A 20,735-nucleotide genomic window follows, 5' to 3' on the forward strand; every position below is an offset into this window, starting at 1 on the left:
CCCAGTGCTGATCCGGCTTCAAGTGCTCATTGTTTGTGCCGTGTTCCCTGCACTGAGCCGGCTTCAGTCGCTTAAGTCACTTTTCTAGACCGTTCTCCCAGAGGAGCTCAGAACGGTTCACATGAATTTCCCCGGCTTCAGTCGCTCGTCGTTTGTGCCGTGTTCCGGGAGCGCTCCGGAGACGCTGAGCCCGAGCCGAGCACAGAGGGAATGAGCGGCGGCCGGGCCGCACCTGGGCTTTTAAAGGCGGGCGCTGCCGCTTTAAGAACCGGGGCTCTGGCCGCCGATTGGCTGTGAGGCGCGGGGGCGGCCCTTGGGCTGGGGTGGGCGGCGGGTCGGGCCGGAGGCGCGTCATTCGGGCTCTGGCTGCCGGAGGGAGAGCATCGGTGGCAGAGCAGCATCGGGAGTCGAAGCCGGAGCTGGTGGGCGGGGGCGGCCATGGGCCCCCGGGGGCACCCGCAGCCGGAGCCCCGCTGAGCCGCGCCTTGGAGCGGGCCATGGCCGGGGGCGTCGGGGGCGGCCGCCCGGGCCGCTGCTTCTTTGGGATTTTGCTCTTCTGCTGCAGGATCGCGTTGCCGCTGGCCAAGAACCTGGAAGCCGTGTCGTGGAGCGCCTTCAACCCCAAGTAAGCTCTCGGGGCCGGGGTGCTGGCATTTGGGACTTTAGGGGGAGCACAAAGCTGTCAAGAGACAAAAGGACGTGGCATTGTGCCCACCGGTGGGGCTAGTGGGTGGCGAGCCTTCTTGATACGTGGCCACTTGTCAAAGACAAATCCCCCCCACCCCAAAGGAGGGGGGAACAGCTGGGTGGTAGAATAGAAAGCCTCTCCTTGGGCTGATCTGGTGCCCCCCCCCCCTGTCACCGGACTTTGGAAGGTGGCAGTTGTTTGGGGGGGGTCCGTCACTTGTGGCCCAGTCACCTCCAGCACTGGGGGTGGGTGTCTAGGTCTCGCACCATGCTGCCTTGGGGGTCTAGAATCTGGTGGGGTCCCCCTAGTCCTGGAGGGGCCTTGCTCAGCCGAGTGGGCTCTGTAGAGCACTTGCTTGGAGCAGCTCCTTGCACTCGAGGTGTGGCAGAGGGAGAGTGAGCTAAAGGGAGTTTTTCTGGGGCACAGACCTGGCAAAGAGTCTTTTGCATCAATTAAGTGCCTTAGGGGGGGTGAGAGAATTCAATTTCTGGTCACTAGAGAACAGGGGGGGTCTCATTATTTTGCTTTTTTTTTTTCTTTAATAGAAAATTGAAATGAATGGTTTAGCTTTGGATCCAGCTAAATCCAGGCGAACATGTTAAACAGCAAAAGAACCAAGGCAGGAGCTGAAAGACCATTTAAAAATGCTCTTGATACTGGTCTGGGGGGGGGGGGGAGTACGTGTGTCTGACTTTTCCGTCTTTTTAAACTCCCCACAATTCCAGTAGACTTCAGTGTTTGTGAGCTAACGCATTAAGTATAAACAGGCGGACGCCTAGGTCCTGAGAGAGGGAGGGGGCATGTGCCCCAATGCTGTCCATTCTTCTGTGGGTTCCAGCTCTGTCCTGGCTTTCGTGCTGCCAAGTGACAATTAGAAAAATGTTTAGAAATCAGTCCATTTCACTTTATGGTGCTTCTATGCTTGTAATATCCATCAAGCCATTCAACATGACGGAGTAACAGCCATAAAATCATAACCTCAAATCGCGCCCGTGTTCCCTTAAAGCCCTGTGCACCGAAAGAATGGATTGTGCTAACTAAGATTTATTTGAGTTCTTCTTGCTCTATTAAAAACATTTATATTCAATGATATTGAATTACAGCGAGGTAATCTATCATTGAAATGGCTGATTTGGGGGGGGTTGGGGGGGTTTGTATGCGTCTGTGTAAATAAAAACCAAAGCCAGCCGCTTCATTAAGAAAAATTAAACTACTGGATATTTTTAATACGAAACCTAAAAAATCCAGTTCCCAAATCTTTCAATAGCTCATAGCCGAGGGCAAAGCCAAAATAAGTGGGCGAAGGACTGAATCTGCTCTTACGAAATGTATTAAGTTATAGGATTAGAAAGGGATCGGGTAACCTTTATTTTCTTTCACCTTTCTTTCCACATACCTTTCCCCGATACTGATCTCCCGTGCCTGCGAAGAGGCCACCAAGCTCTGGGTTTGGAACCGTGAAGTCTGCTCTCGACTAACAAAGAAGCTTCAGAGCTGCCTCCATCCCTCTCCGATCGGGATCTCTAAAGGAGCTGCTGACGACCCCTTCGAATGTCCATCGCTCCCTTTGGAGGGTTCGTTCTTCCTTCGGACCCACTTGTGTTTTGTCCCAGTAAAAGTCTCGCCCCCAGTTCTGCTGAAAGGAAACCTGGCTTGTTTTAGGGGAAATGGAAGAGGATCTTGTAGGGCCATGGCAAGGCCCGATGGAGACCTTCAAATGCAGTCGACGTGAGGCAACCCAGGCACTGACCTGTGTCCTGTAAATCTCACATGATTTGTTTATCTTGTGTTTAAAAATGAGAAGGCACTAGTACAATGCTTTTGTCATTACCATGATAATTACTTTCCCTGCTCCCCTGAAGAAAAATAGTGTAATAGAATTTGTGGCCTGGAGGGAGCTGGAAGCATTTTAGTCTGTCCAGAGCCGGCCGTGTGACTTGGACGCCTGGCTAGTCTGTTTCCTGCAGCGGGCGTGGGTTTCTGCCCTGCAGAAGATGGGCACGTCAGCTCTGGCATTCAGGAACATTTTGAAAATTAAGTCCTAGGGTATATGTAGAAGCAGGGGATGCATCAAACCCTCCAGCAAGAGCACGGAAAGCGTTCGCCTTTGTAGGGCTCTATTGTGTGTTAGCTTTTATTAACAGCAAAAAGTATAACAATATCCATCAACTATACAAGGAGCTTGTTAGATCACATACGCCGATGACCATTGGATGTCATGGTCTATAAACCTTTAGAGGTCTAATATTTCCGACCTTTATCTCCCTTTTTTGTAAAAGAAAAATAGTGGAACTTAAAAATAGCTGTGGGCGATTTCCATCTTCACGGCCACAGTAAATTTTTTTAATTGAAATAGCGCAGTTGCTGGTTGCTGGGCAGGAAGTGGGCAGCATGTCTGTCGAAGTCGCCTGGACCACCACATGCGAGTTCAAGGAAGTCGGTAAATAGTGTTGTCTGACGTTTATTGGTCGGAGCGGCTGCATTCCAATCAATTTGCCTGATAGCTGCAAGATTTGGGAACTTGAAGGATGAATTGGGATCCCCAGCCTCCTTCAGACCCTGAGTTCGAGGGTCTTGTGGATTTTGTTCCTGATGCAGGGTAGAGACTGCAAGTGGACGTTTCCATACAGGCTCTGCGTCTTGCAGTCTTTGTTGATTATTTTTTTTATTGTTCTTATTTTATAGCCACAGATGAGGGTGGGGAAGGGCTAACTTCCCTGCATTCCTCGTATAATCTTGTCTCCTAATGGACTGTTGAATTGGGGAATCTTCTCTCACCCACCCACGTATCTGCGGGATCCCCGAGAGCCATTTTCCAACTTCTCTGCTTCTCTTATTGGACAATCCAGAGGCCCCGGAGCAGTCTTCTGATTTTGTCTCTTGGGGGCCTCCATTTAAGGTTTGACCGTCGGCGCTAGGAACGAAGCCTGGCTCTGGGACCTCTGTCCTCTGCCCTTCCCACACCCGGATTGTGAAGTCTGCAGAGGGAATGGGTTTGGCGCAGTCTGTAGCGGGCTTCACAACGAAGCGTGTTAATTTTAGATAAACCTTACTATTTTTACATAACCTAATGCTTTGTTTTATATTTCACAGTTTACCTTTCAGTTCCGTGTTGTTACCAATAAGAGAAACTGGTATTTAAAACTCAAATATACAATCTATTACTTTCTTCAATATCTACATTTTATCGCCCCAAAGATTTCCTAAATAAACGTGTCTTAAGCTGTGATAATCTAGTAAAATTCTGGTCCATTTTAGCAACAGTTCCACATATTTCCATCTTTTTACCCTTCATTGAAGAATAAGCAAAGGAGCAACACAGACCGGAAGGATCTAATGGCTGATGTTCAAATCGGACGGCTCCATCCCGTACAATACTTTACCTAACGAGAAATAACATTTAAACAAAATTCCTGCCTGTCTAGGGAGCTAATGAAGGTTGCAATGATAACGTGAGACGGTGGATTTTTTTTTTTCAATGAATAAATCGGATTCTGAAGAGTTTAGAGTTCTCTTAAACTTCCCATGCAGAAAATTTTAGAAAGCCTGTTGCATCGGTCCGCACCCTCCTGCTTCAGGGAGACCCTGGCTTAGCTCCTGCTGCTACGCCTTCCCCCCCTCCTGCAGCCCCAACACATGTTCAAGGGTGGTAGGACAGGGAGTTACCTCCTACTTCGTTCTGGGATTTTGTTTTTGTCTGCCCAATGGTAGTGTAGAGTTTTCCCTGATGAGCCCCCCCTTCCCCCCCAGCATGGTGAAATCAGTAATTGGTCTATATTCCTAGGGCAAGGTCTGCCCCTCTCATTGAGAAGGTAGCAAGTGGCCCTGTTCAGAAAATTTGATGGGGGCTTTTCCTTCCTAAAATAGCTTGGGCAAGCAGGGGGATACAGGACAACGCAGGCCTAAGCGGGGGAGGGGGCAGTGTCTCAAGTTGAGCCTAAGTTAGAGAACAGCTTGGACTAGATTGTTCTGCTGGGCCTGAGTTGCTAGTTTCCCTTTGCAGGGTCAGGATTTGAATTTACAGCTAGAGGAGTGACCTTAAGTCAAGTCTAATCTAATCTAACCAGTAGTCCTTAAATTCCACTATTTTTCAATTCAGATTCAGAGCGGATTACATTAAGGGGAGCGGATATACTTATTGGACAAAGCGATAACATATCAAGAATAACATTTATCAGAAAAGTAGGTCTTTAAAACTTTATGAAAAATAATATACAAATTCCGGCTTCTTATTTCTAAAGGAAGACTGTTCCACGTCTGAACTGCCTGATGAGAAAATGATCCTACCAGATGACTCTTCCTAATTACTCTATAAACAGTGGAAACTGAAGTTTAAAACTACAGTTACTCTTTGTAGTAATAAAATTAGCTGGAATGCATAATAGATGTTAATTGTTTTGGAGCATTACCATATAAAGCTTTACGTACGAGACATGATACCTTAAACTTAATCCTGTATCTAATCGGAAGCCAGTGAAGCCTTTTCAAAAAGATAGTAGTCTAGCAGCTGTATTTTGAAACAAATGTATTCTAGTAAGAACCTTTTTAGATGCTCCAGAGTAAATAGAATTGCAGTAATCCAAATATGGCAATCATATCGATTAATAAAGTCTGATGGATATATAAACTTCCAAGGAGAGGCGCTAGGGATTGACACTGGAAACTCTTGAGCGCAGGCAATGGGTTTGGGAGTGGAGGGGAAAAGGCCTTCGCTCTTCTTCTGCCCTGAGGTTTAAATCATTCAAATCCAGCCTTGGCTATACAGATTTGGTTTGCTTTTAACAATTTGCAGAGAAACCCTGTATGGCGACATCAAGAAGCAGCAGCTGCAAAATCTCTTGCTGGCTTCACACGTTTTGTTTGACGGTTTCTGCGTAAAGCGCTTAAAAAAAGAAGACAGCCGCCACGTAGGAGAAAAACACGGGGGCAGACAGGACAGCAGAAAGGGTTCTGGTGCTGGTCTGGATTGTGCCTGCTTGGATCACGTTTCTGGCTAGGTGACAGAATGCATTCAGATTCAAACCATATCGAATGCACCTGTGACGCTGGGTACATTGCTTCACCCAACTCTTAATTTTGCTGCACATGAGTTCGAGTTAAGCACCCAGTAAACCTGACTATAATGGGTACTGCATTATTTACTGGGCGTTTAATTACATTAACAGAGACTGTAAGCTCTCTGGGGCATGGAAATACATAACCACGGTGAGCTGAATCCAAGTAAGAGCAATTTCTAGGTTCTGTTTCTGATCCATACAGGGTAGGACAGATTTTGCTGCTCCAGCTGCTGTTTCTTCTCTTTCTTCCAGGATTATCCTGAGTTTTTCTTGCTTAATCTTTTTTTTTTTTTTCTGTGTCTCAGCTGCTGCTTCTGTTTTCTCTCGGGATTTTTGTTTTCTCTCCTGTAATCTGCCCATCAAACCTTGCTTTCTAAACTCAGAAAGCGTTCCGTTGAATGATTTTTGGGAGAGGGATGTAATTTTCCTACAGAAACTGAATGGTTCGATTTTTAACCTCTGAAATTGGGCCGTAGCTGTCTCTGTTCTGTATTAACATTGATTTCATTAGGCTTCTTCTCCTCTTGACTTTAAATGTAGAGGATGATAGATATCACAGTCTCCAGTCTAATTAGATCACTGAATAAACCACGTTCTCCGTGGATAAGATTGCAGAGGAGCTGAGGGGGGGGGGGCCCTTCTTAGAGGTCACTGTGCAATTGCTTCATGCGTGACTGCAGCTCGTACTGAACAGGGGGAGATGTAGAGATGGGGGGGTGACGGTGGAAGGGATTGTACACAGGGGTCTCGGGTAGGGACCAAGAGCAGTGATTTTACAGAGGACCGGTAGGTGGAAAGGACCTGGAATTGATGTCAGAAAGGGCTTTCTTCTTTCGGACCTTTCTTTTTTTTTTTTTTTAATTGGAAAATTTTTTTATTCAAAAATAAGAGAACAGCTACAGAGCAATTATAAATCAGAAATTATAAATCACAACAAAATAACAAGCTGGAACCATGAAAGTTCAGCGTAGAATCAGAGATACAGATGTTAAGTACAAAGCCCCCATTACCAAACATCCACTGTGTAGAGTACTCCAACCCCCCTTCGCACTCATTAACGGCTGCGTCTGCTCCAGGGCTCATAATAAACCCGATTCATATTTCCATTTCCTTTCTGTCGCCAGTTGTTCTGAGAGCACGGAGGGATCGGCCTGCGAGGACATAGCGTGGGAAGAGCCCCGTTTCTTAATAGGCCGTGAGGGGCTTGCAAGACTCAGTTAACGTCTCCTTTGCCTCTTAAATTTCAACAATGATTAAACATGCATCGTTTGTGTACCCTAATTAATTAGTAACTGCTTGTTCTACTTGCTTACCCCCCACCCCTGGCTAACCCTGGTTAACTATTATGAGTGTTGAATTGCAGTGCTGGCGTGTGAAGGGTTAAACCCCAAGGATTAGCTGTTCTCCAAAGAACAGCTGGCCGAAAGCAGGTTTCTGGAGGTGAAGTCCAGCTGGCCTGGGGTACGGCAGTGGCCCCTCATTCGTTCCCCAACCAGCCCATGGGCAGGCATCTGGAAGGTCCATTAATAATCAGCCAGACTGATGTGGGCCGCTCTGAGGCAGGATACTGGGCTTGACTTACCTTTGCAATGACATTCCAGTTTGCAATAGGAATTGAGGAGCTGGTAGATGGGGGTTGGGATGGGAGCTGAATCCCTCGGTCCTGTGCCCTGCATATGTCACTGGATTATTTGGTGCTTGGGTCACCTTGGCCACGCTGGCACTGGGTGCATGTTCTGTGGCTACGGAGGGAGTATTTTAAAACACCGTGCATAAAACAGGTTTTTGTGCACAGAAATGGCTTGTGTTAATTATCGTTGGCTGCGTTTCTGGGTTGTGAGGAGAAGGCGGTGGCTTGGCTCGCACATACTTTTTTGAAAATTCAGAATTGCATGTGCATGATTTTTTTTATACGTTTACACCTGCTGATTAATATTTTGAATATTAAACATGAGGTGTAATCTGTGTTTGTGTTTTTCATGCAGTGGCGGCCAAAAAAGTAAACGGGATGCTAGGAATTATTAGAGAAGGGATGGTACACAGACTGAGTGTTATACTGCCTCTGTATCGCTCAATGGTGTGACCTCATCTGGAGGACTGTGTTCAGTTCTGGTCTCATATCAAAAAAGATATAGCGACAGTAGAAAAGAGTGACCAAGATGGAACTCCTCTCGCATGAAGAAAGACTAAAACGGTTAGGGCTCCTCAGCTGAGGGGAGATAGGATTGAAGTCTACAAAATCCTGAGTGGAGTAGAACGGGTACAAGTGGATCGATTCTTCACTCCGTCAAAAATTAGAAAGACTAGGGGATCACTCGATGAAGTTACAGGGAAATACTTTTAAAACCAATAGGAGGAAATATTAGTTAAGCTCTGGAACGCATTGCCAGAGGATGTGGTAAGAGCGGATAGAGTTCATAGACAAAACCGCTGAAGACAAAGGCGCGTGCTGACAACTGAGTGCAAGACGGAAGTGCGCGCCAAAGAAAAAGATTGTTTTTAGGGGCTCCAATGGGGGTTTTTGTTGGGGACCCCCCCACTTTACTTAATGCAGATCACAGCGGTGTTGTAGGGGGTTTGGGGGTTGTAATCGCCCTCATTATACTGGAAACTTAACTGTTTCCCTGTTTTTTAGGGAAAAAGTGAAATTTTCAGTAAAATGTGGGGGGTTACAACCCCCCACAACGCGGCGCGATCTGTATAAAGTAAAGTGTGGGGGGTGCCTCCACGTTGCGCTCAGTTGTCTGCGCGCACCTTTGTCCCGGCACACTTTTGACCTGACACCGCGGATAGTGTAGCTGGTTTTAAGAAAGGTTTGGACAAGTTCCTGGAGGAAAAGTCCTTAGTCTGTTATTGCTTGCCCTGGATCGTTAGCATGGAATGTTGCTACTCTTTAGGGATTCCGGAATCTTGCTACTCCTTGGGTTTTGGCCAGGTACTAATGACCTGGATTGGCCACCGTGAGGACGGGATACTGGAGTAGATGGACCATTGTTTTCACCCTATGTGGCTGTATATTTCTTTAAAAACTGGTGTGCATTTTAGATCTGTGGCAGAAATATTACTGTGCTAGATGAGTCAATTTGTATTTTAGACAGATCATCATAGGAAGGGGTGAAAAATTGCCCTTTTCTGAAACTTTGTGTAGGAAACGCACTGCTTCGCAGGTAGTTGCTTAGATAATTACAGACTGAGAGGATTTAGAGTTGCGAGGGGATGTCTCGGATCTGCTGGTGCTTTTCTTTGCTTCTTTGGTTAAGTGGCCTAGTGGTTAAAGCAGAGGCTGAGAATCCAGGAAGCCAGGGTTCAGATTCTACTGCAGCTCCTTGTGACCTTGAACAAGCTACTTAACCCCTCCACTGCCTCGAGTACAAACTCTTCCAGGGACAGGGAAATAACTGCCACACCTGAATATAGCTCTGAGCAATCTCTGGAAAAGAGGGCGCTAAATCCCAATTTTTGTCTCTTCCTACGTGTGCCCTGCCCTGTGCTGGTCATCTGGGTGATCTGAACTGGGAAGTAGCAGAGGGCCCCACATGTGTCAGGCTAGAGAGCATTGACAGTTCACACACTGAAAGTAGGCAAGGTGGCGTATGCAGCGGGTTCTGCAGTACGAGGCCAGTCCCTGCACTGAAGAGCTTAGTGTGTTCTTTTCTGTGTCCTGTTTGATAACTTTCTTTTCTGACCACTTTTCCTGCCTTGGCTAGACCCTTCTGTTCTGACCCTCCCCACTACACTCCCCTAACCCCCAGACCCCCCAATGTTTCCTTAGTGCTCCTGGATTTTCTGCTGCCCCTAAACCAGCCTTTGTTGTCTGACCAGGGAAGCAAAATGTACAAGTATTTATCATGTGCTCTCCACTGGAATAGAATAATAGTTTTGGTGTAGCCCAAAGTTTTGGGCTATTTCCCCCTCCTCCACTTAAAAGCAATTGTCTCCAAGCACCCATGGCTGACATTCCTTGCTGAAGACTTGGTTCTTCCTGGACAGATTTTGCTTGATAAGTATTTGTAGAAAGTTTTTGAAATTTCAGCCTTGGGCGCATCCATCATGTCGTAGTGTTTTAAGATGGTCCTGAGAAGAAGAGCCCAGCTCGCGATGAAATGGGAGGTGCTTTTTTTCGTTGCTGGCGCTGTGTTGAGAATCGAAGGCTGCGCTCGGAGAGTTTAGCCGTGCATATATCTTTAGAAAGGAGTCACCATTTGCCTGGAGATGGTACTTTCCACTCTACTGATTTTTGAGGCTCAGATACAGAGTGTGGACTTGGCCTGCACAAGAGCAGTTGATTCCAGAATAAATGTCTGGAGAACGTGGGCTATCTTGGAGCTGACGTCAGCCTCTCCCAGCATTGGAAAAGAAGAAATTCCATGCCAAGGTTTGTGGGAGAGCTGGCAGGACACAGGAGGCCTTGGGGGTGGGGGGGGGGGTTCCCATCCTGCCCTGTCACCATTCGTCTTACCTGGGCACAGGAAGAGGAGGCTGGCATTGTACCTGGAAGCAAGCTGGGGGGCCCTGAGCCACTTTTCAGTCACCTGGTTCTGTCTTCTCTTCCTCCTCCCTCCCTCCCCAATTCCTGACAGCCACACCAGAGCTGGGGGGGCTTAAAACTATTGATAAGCATTCAATCAAATTTTTATAAACTTTAATGATACAGATGTTACTGTGCATAGTGAAATGGGGGTGGGAGTTGGGGAGTAGGGTGGGTAAATGGTGACATTTTGTAGAAATTCTCCTTGAAGGTCCACAAATTCTTCACAGGTCAGAGTCATCAGATCAAAGATCAGGAGACTTGCACTGGAGAATGACAAAGGGACAAATTTGTCCCCATCCCTGCAGGAAATCAGTTTCCCCGTCCCCATGAATTTTGTCCCTGCCCCATTCCTGCAAGCTCTGCCTTAATCGCACAAGCCTCGAACACTTAGGATTATAAAGGGTTTGAGGCTTGTGCAGATGAGGACGGAGCTTAGGCATTGGTGGAATGAGGCATTATGACATCACAATCTCAGCTCTAGAATGTTGCTACTTAGGATTTGAAAGTGTTTGAGGCTTGTGCAGATGAGGACGGAGCTTAGGCGTTGGTGGAATGAGGCATTATGACATCACAATCTCAGCTCTAGAATGTTGCTACTTAGGATTTGAAAGTGTTTGAGGCTTGTGCAGATGAGGACGGAGCTTAGGCGTTGGTGGAATGAGGCATTATGACATCACAATCTGAGCTCTAGAATGTTGCTACTTAGGATTTGAAAGTGTTTGAGGCTTGTGCAGATGAGGACGGAGCTTAGGCGTTGGTGGAATGAGGCATTATGACATCACAATCTGAGCTCTAGAACGTTGCTACTTAGGATTATAAAGTGTTTGAGGCTTGTGCAGATGAGGGCGGAGCTTAGGCATCGGTGGAATGAGGCATTATGACATCACAATCTCAGCTCTAGAATGTTGCTACTTAGGATTTTAAAGCGTTTGAAGCTTGTGCAGATGAGGACGGAGCTTAGGCATTGGTAGAATGAGGCACTATGACATCACAATCTGAGCTCTAGAATGTTGCTACTTAGGATTTCAAAGTGTTTGAGGCTCGTGCAGGTGAGGACGAAGCTTAGGCATTGGTGAAATGAGGCATTATGACATCACAATCTGAGCTCTAGAATGTTGCTACTTAGGATATTAAAGTGTTTGAGGCTTGTGCAGATGAGGACGGAGCTTAGGCATTGGTGGAATGAGGCATTATGACATCACAATCTGAGCTCTAGAATGTTGCTACTTAGGATTTTAAAGCGTTTGAGGCTTGAGCAGATGAGGACAGAGCTCAAAAATAGCAGATGCCCCCCGCCCCTCCCCCCAATTTTTTTTTTTTTTAAATTTTAGGACTGAGGGCATGTTATGTTTTTAAATATTTCAAATTTTGCAACTCTCTAAGGGACAGGTTGAGGCCCCTCCAGACCTATTTCTCCTGTTCTGCTGCTCCAGTGTTACTGAGAGGCCATAGACAAACGGGCATTGTGGGTATGCAATAACCAAGGCTCCCCTGAAGTTACAGCCTTACCCCCCATTTTTCTCTTGTCTTTGGCAGGTAATTAATAGCATTTGAGTGTCCTGGGTGGGAGATTTTGGCCCCTCAGCAGCTATGGAAATCGGATGCATATGCAGTTCTGGAAGCACAGGGGTGGGAGTAGTGGGCTTCTGGTGTTCGAAGGGGGGAGATGTTGAGAAATTTGATATACTGTAATCAGTATGACTGGGTAATAAGTGTTTCTCTCTAACACCTGATTTGCCAGGGAGCTGAGTGCAAATTCAGGGAAGGATTGATTGGTCTGGAACCCACCCTTCCCCTCCCAAAGCAATCCTTGCTACACCTCTGGAACATGAAAGAGCAACTAAGGGAAATTTTGTCCCTGGTACCCCTGGAATGGAAATAGGATATTTTGCAGGGGGCTTTGGTGGGGGTCATTCCTCTCCCTCAACCTGAAGAACCTGGGGTGGGAGGGGATTCCTTTTCAGTCCTCCTCAGAGGTTGGGGGAGGGGAAAATCCTCTTCAGATAAGCTTTACATGACCCCCTCCCTCCTTTCAATGTATCATGCGGGACCCCTCACTAGTAACAATACAGGGACTGTAATTGGATTTGAGCCGCTTCAGCCTCCCCCTCCCTCCCTAAATCTGTCCACCTCAGGCCCTGACCCGGCCCAGCCCTCTTCCCTTTTGCAGTAGCTGGATTTGGATATCAGGATCACTCGCTCTCTTCCTGACACTCTTTTCCAAGGGGAAGCTGTGGGAGAGAGACCCCTGAACAGAGCAAGAAGGGAGAGTGAGTCGATAAGCCAGAGCAAGTGGTGGATGGGGAGGAGGGGGGAGAAGACTGAGACTTCAGTAAATGGGTTTGAGAGGGGAGCATTGAGGTCCCTCCGAGGACAGAGGAACCTGTAGAAAGGTAGGGGGATCTTACCCTGGTCACACAGAGGACACGGGCTCAAAGGTCCGGGTCTGAATACTGACCTCAGGAGCCACAAGGTGGTAACACTAGGTGAGATGCCTTTTGCTCAGGTTAAGCATTGTATTAACTACTAATTGGGTATTTTTGTAAGCTGTTCTCTCCTCATACCATGGAAGCTTCTGTGCTTTTGGGGTGCCAGAGCTGTACTGCTCACCGTGCACCCCAGAGCTGGCTGCATGGCACAGGTGCTTAGCGGAATTCTTTGTAGATTCTCGGGGGACTCATCTGTCCCGAGTGTGGTATCTCGTTTGCTTTTATCTCCCCCCTCACATCCCTGTCTCCAGTATAGAAGCAGGTTTTGTTCCCTTGTGCAGCAGGAGACAAGGTAGGCTTCTGTGGGTCTCCTTGTGCCTTGGTTCAATGGGAGATTGGGAGTAATTGGATGTAAATCTACATGTTGGAGGTTAGGGAGCTGTAAAGCTTCTCTTTCACTTACCCTCCGGCTCTCCAGAAGGAAATACCACAGAACAATTGGGATGGAAAAAGGGAGGGGGAGAGAGAAGGGAGCTGGAGGTTTTCATTCTTCATAGAAGTTGCTTTTTTCCTGCTGTTTTGGGGGTTAGTACTTTGTGGGTTTGTTGAAAGCTTGTTCTTTTTATTTTCTTACATTGGCTGCCCCAACCCCTGGTTCCCCCCCCCCCCTTGCAGATTTCTGGGCCTGGCTGTTTTCGTAAGGAGCTGGGCCTCTGCATCACTAGCCTTTAAAGATAGGCGTCTTCATTTTCTCAGATGATGTCATAGTGATTTTTAGATTTAGAGCCTGAAATGGTGCCTCATGTTTTGGGTCTGCTGGTGCTTAAAGCTGGGATTTATTCTGCTCAGGCCCAGCCTTACGAAGGGAGTTGGAAAGCAGAAAAGGGCCAAAGGTGCCTTTGGTTGAGCTTATGCTCCATGGACTGTGGTTTTGTCGTGCTTGTTCTTAGTTTATGGCATTTGGTTGATCTTGTAGTGGCTGAGCTGATAGATGTTGAGTCTCGTGGGCCCCTGTGACGTTTCTCCAGCTTTTCAGTCTGGTTTGAAGTGCGATTTTGCACCTGTGAAGAGGCCACTTTGAAACGAGCACCTACACGACTCTCATGGAGATTGGTCGGTGCCTGTGAGCCTACGTGAAATGCACCAATAGCGCCCTCTTAGGGTTACGCAGTTTTTATTCTGCTCTGAAGCAGGTGTGGATGTGTGTGTGCACTCGGGGCATGTTCACTGGGGTTTTATTGCAGCTCTGTACCCCTGGCCTGCTGCTCCATGTTGTCCCTGGTCAGGTCACATTTCTGGCCTGGGGACAAGATTCGGCTGAATTGGCTGCTCTTTATAGAACATTTTACGGCTGGTTCATTTCTGGGAAGTCTCTAATTTTCTCTGTTGGTTTGGGAAACGTGCATCTCTGGCCTCTCTGTATCTTGCACTATGTAATTAAAACAGACAAGTGGAAATCATTCTGCAGTCCTTTCTAGGGTCCCAGCTCTCTTCTGGTGACGTTTTAGATTCTGGATAGAATTGCTCCTTTCCCGTCTCGGCACAGGGTGAGTTTTATATTCGGGTAGAACAGCTATTTCCCTATCCCTAGAAGATTTACCGACTGTTTGTACCTTGGGCAATGGGTGGTATCACTAGGAGAAAGCGATTTGAACCCTGGCTTCCCATCATCTCCACTTGCTCTCTCCACTCAGACCATTCATCTGTATTATGCAGTACTGGAAAATCCCGAGAGACACTGTGCACACAGACAGTGAACTTGGCAGATGATTATTCTCCCACAATGGATGTTTGACTGCAAAGTAACATCAAATCATAGGAAATGACAGCAAATAAAGTTTTATGGCCTACTCAAGCCTGCCCTTCTATCCCAGCTACTAAGCGGCCGAGTCTTGTCCCAAGCGTTCTTGAATACAGATAAGTCCTCTCTACCACTTCTGCTGGGAGTCTGTTCCGCACATCCCTTTCTATAAAGAAATGTCCTTGGATTGCTCAGACTTTCCTCTCTCAGAGCTTCCTTTCTGTTGACTGTACATTCATCACTCCTCTGGTCACAGCTTGGTTTTTGACTTCTGCAGATTTTTAAAATTATACCAGTCTTTCATTCCTCCCACGGAAAGAGAATTTCTAGCATTGCTTTTTTCACTTCTAGAACCCCTAAAATCCCCTTCCATTACCCCAGTGCTTGTCGGGGATTGAAGGCTCTTTAGCTAGCTTTGGGGAGTTGTAATGTTTTCATATTTGTAGCCCTTGCTTAGAGGTATAAAGGACTCCCATGAGAGAGATCCTTAAATCATAGCATAGGCAACCTTTAGCTATAACCTGTAGTGTTATATCTGTAGTATATCTGAGTTATTCTCTGTATTCAACGAGAAAAGAGATGCTTTACCCGAGGGGGAAGTAGACCAGCGTGGAGCCAGTAACCCAGCCTCCAGCATCCTAGCTGGACATCCTGATCTCATAGAGAGGTGTAGATAGGACATCTGAAGTGAACCTCCATCCAAAAGGATCCTTCCAAACTCTGCTGCTAGATATGCGAGTTAAGGACTTTTCTATCGGTCAGTGGACAGAGGTTATTCTCAAGGCAGTGGCCTGGTCAAAGAAATATCCCGTCTTGGAAATATGGATTCAGCTCCATGCTAGAAATTCTCTTCTCTTTCTGTGGCAGGAATGAAAGACTACTATAATTTTTAAAATGTTCTATTGAATTTAGAACCAGGAAAAAGAGGTCCAACCTTGTCTGCAGTGAAAAAACTAACCAGGAACAAACAAACCAAAACTGCAGATGTGTACAACAATGTAGGCAAATTTTATTGTGACAACCAAACTATATATTAAAACCTTTTTACCAAACAGGGGACCCAACACGGTCCGTGTTTCGGACAATCTTCATCAGGGGTCCAATTTATTGATATTGCATGCGCACCTATCACCTTTTATAACATATATACATGTCCTTACTTTTTTAGAAATCAATATTTGAGTTTTATGTTCAATAAGATCATCTTGTCGTTTTATTTTTACTAGTTGTTATCTTTTTACTTTTTATTATTATTATATTGCTTTTAATTGTTTTTAATATTGTGTTTTATGTTATATCTGTACCTAATAGGATCCCTGATGAAGGTTGTCCGAAACACGGACCGTGTTGGGTCCCCTGTTTGGTAAAAAGGTTTTAATATATAGTTTGGTTGTCACAATAAAAATTTGCCTACATCGTTGTACACATCTGCAGTTTTGGTTTGTTTGTTCCTATTGAATTTAAAAGCCAAGTGCTTTGTATAGATTTCTGGATTTTACTCGCTTGTGCATAAATTATCCATGCAAATCAGTTCATGATCTGGAGTTGTTCTTGTCACAGAGAGGATTAATCAAGCTCTGTGTTTACTTGTAATCCACCCAAGGTCTGATATCGCACCTGATTCACCACACAGATTAAAAACCCCAAAACCGATCAGGATGTTACATAGGCATTGGGGCAAAGCCAGAAACCTTATGAGTATCTTATAGGGCACAATGGAGAAGCAGAACGGTGACCCCACATGAAAAAGAAAATGCATGTGTGGCACGGTCTTAAATAGAAAAGTAGGATCTGGTGGAGGCCCCACTTCTGGCTTGGCTATTTATTATTTAGACATAAGAGTTGCCTTACTGGGTCAGGCTAAAGGTCCATCTAGCCCAGCGTTTCCTCTTCAGCAGTGGCCAGTCCAGGTCTCAAGTACGTGGCAGGGTTCCAAAAAGTAGAAAAGATTTCATGCTATTTAACCTCAGGGATGAGCAGCAGGCTTTTCCAACTCTGCTAGAATGGCTATTGGCACATGGACGGTCTTCTAGGAATTTGTCCAAACTTTTTTTTTTTTAAACACACAACACTAACTGCTTTTAACGCAAGCTTCAGTAATGAGTTCCAGACCTTAACTATGCGTTGAGTGAAAAGATAATTTTTTCCTCTTTGTGTTAAATATTGCTCTGTAACCTCTATGGCATGTCCCCTAGTCTTTCTGTACCAAGATCTGGCAAAGTGTAATATTCAGTTTTTCAGACAGGACAAAGACACGTCGTCCAAAGAAAAACCGAGGCTTCCACCCCGTAACTATAGCTGCAGTTTACAACTGCCTCCATGCAATGGAATATATGACCCACCGCAGGTTAATACTTTTGTGGTGATTGAACAGAAGGGCATTGAGAGGAGTGTATGGAGGAAAGTTGTTATGATAAGCTCTAAGGAAAAATGAAACATCGGTACGGCATGAATTAACAAAGAGGTTTTGATAGCAACCTGTACGGCCCTGTGTACAGAGTGAATTCTGGATTGATTGACTGCATCAGTTTCATCATAAGAATTTGAATTATGTAGGATAATTGGTCATTCTTAATGAGAAGACTCCACCGAACTATAGTTCAGAGAAATTCCCTGTCATCGTTCCTGTTTTGTCTGACACTAAATCCATGGAGTATTCCAATTTATAGAGCTATTTTTTTTTAAATTCCAGAGATACTGATGACCCTAAACAGCATTGCCCTTACTATTTGTGGGTGATTCAAAGTTGTTCTGTCAGTCGATAAATCACAGGAGCTTTACGAGTCCAACTGGTGCAAAACTGCTCAGGTGACAGGATGAATTTTGGTGTGGGCAAACTGAAATGGAAAGCCTAAGGACAAAAGAGACATTTCTAACAGAAGTATGATATGCTTGAAAAGGAAGACATATATAAACATGCATAAGTGGTGGGTACGGTAATCCTGGACAAAATCTGAGATCAGCAAAACGTTCTACAGAAAACTGAAGGTGGTTTGAGAAATGCTTTAACAGCATAGAAGAAGATACGAGTTCTCTGTCAGCTTGCAGTCTCTTGCTGTCGTACAGCTTTGCAGTCGTATACTGGTTCCTTAAAGATATGAGCAACCGGACACAAGAAGAACTTCATTCATGCTCACCAGTGTGTGGCACCATTTCAGATCATAGAAATCTGATGGCAGATAAAGGCCAAATGGCCCATCCAGTCCGCCCAGCCCACGTGCCTGTCCCACGCTTTTTTAAATTCAGACACAGTCTTTGTCTCCACCACCTCTACTGGGAGCCTATTCTATGCATCTACCACCCTTTCTGTAAGTAAGTATTTCCTTTGATTACTCCCGAGCCTATCACCTCACTCTATGCCCTCTCATTGCAGAGCTTCCTTTCAAATGAAAGAGACTCGACCCACTTAGGTATTTAAACGTCTCCATCATGTCTCTCCTCTCCTGCCTTTCCTCCAAAGTTTACATATTGAGATCGTTAAGTCTGGCCCCATATACCTTATGACAAAAACCATCAACTAGTTCATTGGCCTTCCTCTGGACTGACTCTTGGAGAGTTCACTTAAACCCTTGCTATACTTGCAAATTTAGATGGTAAGCGCTCCTATAACTTGCCTTAAGTCACGATGTAAAAAGGTGCGAGTTAAATCCCAAATTGTCCCACCCTGTATCTAAGAGCTGATGGCAGTGTGTGGAGTCTCATAGAAGAATATTTCACGCGTAGTGCTACCAGGTAATACTTAACAGCATCAAAAAACAGGCCCAAACACTCGTTGTACTAAAGTACGCAAGCAGACAGCCACTGTTGAGTCTCCATTCTTCAAGTTGGACAAACCTTCTGATGAATAGAAAAAATGAGGCCCCGATGCTCAAAACCTACCGTGCCTTTAACGTTCAACCCTAAATTGGTTCTGACCTGTTTAGCAAAGAAGCATTTTAGCTTCCGATGCACGAAATGGCTCAGTGCGATCTTTTTTCATGCCTCGTAGCAGCTTCCTAGAATAGAGTGGAAATGAGCCCTCCAGGCGATGCGCAAACATGGTCGGGTGATGAATGAAATGAAGCGCCAACTTGAAAAATGCTCCGAAATTACTGGCAGGTCTGGAGGTGCCAATAGCGTTAAACACAATATAGGCAGGTCTGTGGCTGCTGATTACATGAGAGGTGGAAGTTAAAAAAAAAAAAAATACGGGATACATTAATCATACTTTCATAGGGTTGAGGGGGCACCATATAATATACGCGTGTGTTGACGCGTCTTTAAAAGTGTATGCTGGCATGTTTGGGGCTGCCGATTTGCATATGTCCCACTGAAACAGTGTAGAAAAAGCATATATATCTTGCATGGTTTGTTGGCAGTTCCCCACCCGCTCTCATGCGTGCCTAAGACGTAGCTTTTCCTGCCACGCACGCACACCTATGCCCCTTTCCGTGAATTATTCTGCGCGTATGCCGGTTGCTTTCTCCAACGACCGGTCTAATGGAATTTCCATGAACCTCATTTGTATGCAGAGTTTTTTGAGCATTGCTCATTGTTTAAAAATTGGGAAAATTTACTGGCACTACAACAGCGCACAAGGTTTTAACGGGGACTTTGGAGCATCGTGCCTTGAGAGTCTACCTGCCTGGGGTGGGATGGAGTGAAGCAACAGAACGAGAGAAATTTTTAAAGAATCGGACGGCAAACCATGAAGAAGAAGAGTGAAAAGCACAAATAACAGTGAATATAAACCTGAAGGTGGGCTGGAGAAAAACAGCCTTGAAGCACACTGCGAACAAAAACGTTCACAGGTAGCGCAGATGGAACCAGTAAAGCGATCGGAGCAGATTCTGTTGTGGGGTGTGAAAGGCTGATTTCAGAAGCCATGTGTACCGTAAAGCAGAATAAGGTAACTTGTCTGTCTATTGAAAGTGATATTAAGAGCATAAGACTGCCGTACTGGGTCAAAACTAAGAGTTGTCCAACCCAATCATGTTCAGTCTAGGTCACAAGCACCTGTTGGGAACCCAAAGAGGACGTAAGCAGAAAAACACGGTGAAAAATGAAGTCACGATCCCTCTGTCCATCTCCCTGATCCCTCCATCCCCTTCAGCCCTCTAGTCTGAAGTAAGGTGAGGGACGTCTGTGTCCTAGGAGGTAGCTATCGACGTTTTTCTTTGGCAAGAAACGCAGACCATGAACTCGCTTTTGCATAGGCATGGCAATTTCCCAGGCTCGTTGCCTGCCCTCTGCTCCAGAAAGACCTGTTCAAGCTTGGCCTGCCAGGTGCGACAGCAAAGGCTGAGAAGCCTGTGGGCTCCCAGGAATGCGTCTGTTGTTCCCATGCTCCCTTCCAAGAAAGGAGAGAAGCCTGTCACTCTTTCGCCCCGGAGTTTTCTCCGTAACTTGCGAAAATAAAGTATAACACCCGAAGGCAGGGCCCTCAATAGACTCTTCTCCTTGTGTCCCAGAGTCACATACTTTAAAAAAAAAAAAAAAAAAATTTAACAATAAACTTGTTATAAATTGAGAGAAATTAATGGCAGTACAGCAAAAAATAAAAATGGAATAGTTACCGATGCTGAAAGCACTTAAAAAAAAAAAAAAAAAAAAAGGAGACCATGGAAATTGTAAGACAGAACACTTTCTGGGTCTGGTGCTGGTCCACATTCCCTTCTTTCGTGCCTGTTGGCAGAATGGCCTGTTTTCTCCACACACTCCCTCCCCCCCCCCTTGATTTACTCAGCGTTTTTCCTGTAATTTTGATTCTCAGTTGGGGAATGTGCATCTCTCCATCCTGATGAAGACCGATCAGGGTCCATTTTTATGGATTAGTAAAAACATTTTAGAAGGCGAGGGAAGGGTCTTTGTGGAGGAGTAGAGATAGAAGGGTGGTGTTGGAATAATTTTTGCTCCTTCGAGTAACCAGATTCATCACCGTGCGACACTGCGCTTCATTCACTCCTGCAGAATTAGTAAGATTTCCCAAGTGTATGTGTGACGGACGTTTAGGTGTGAGGGGGATTGCTTGTCTGCATCTCAGGAGACCTGTTTCTCTGTCTTGCACACTACAATACCACCTAGACAGGCCCATCTGTGAATGAGCGGGAGGCAAGGGGTGACCTGCTGCTGTCTTGTTCTCTCTTTGACGCATCTCCTGTAAAATCTGAGGAGCGATGGGGACAAATGTCTCTTCCACGCACTTTTTGCTTCACTATGGGTGTCCGACCTACTCGGGATGAGTTCTCTG

General features: G+C 45.8%; 1 protein-coding gene across 1 annotated transcript in view; it reads left to right on the forward strand.

The window, feature by feature from the left end:
- The first annotated feature begins 348 nt into the window (after nucleotides 1–348).
- EFNB1 (ephrin B1) overlaps nucleotides 349–20,735 on the forward strand; it is a 93,797-nt gene continuing 73,410 nt past the window's right edge. The window contains exon 1 of the mRNA XM_033945042.1: nucleotides 349–625. Coding sequence (XP_033800933.1) covers nucleotides 498–625 — 128 coding nt within the window. The 5' untranslated portion in view covers nucleotides 349–497. The remainder of the gene's footprint in view (nucleotides 626–20,735) is intronic.

This window comes from Geotrypetes seraphini, chromosome 5, assembly GCF_902459505.1.
Source record: "Geotrypetes seraphini chromosome 5, aGeoSer1.1, whole genome shotgun sequence".
In the NCBI taxonomy this organism is placed as follows: Eukaryota; Metazoa; Chordata; class Amphibia; order Gymnophiona; family Dermophiidae; genus Geotrypetes; species Geotrypetes seraphini.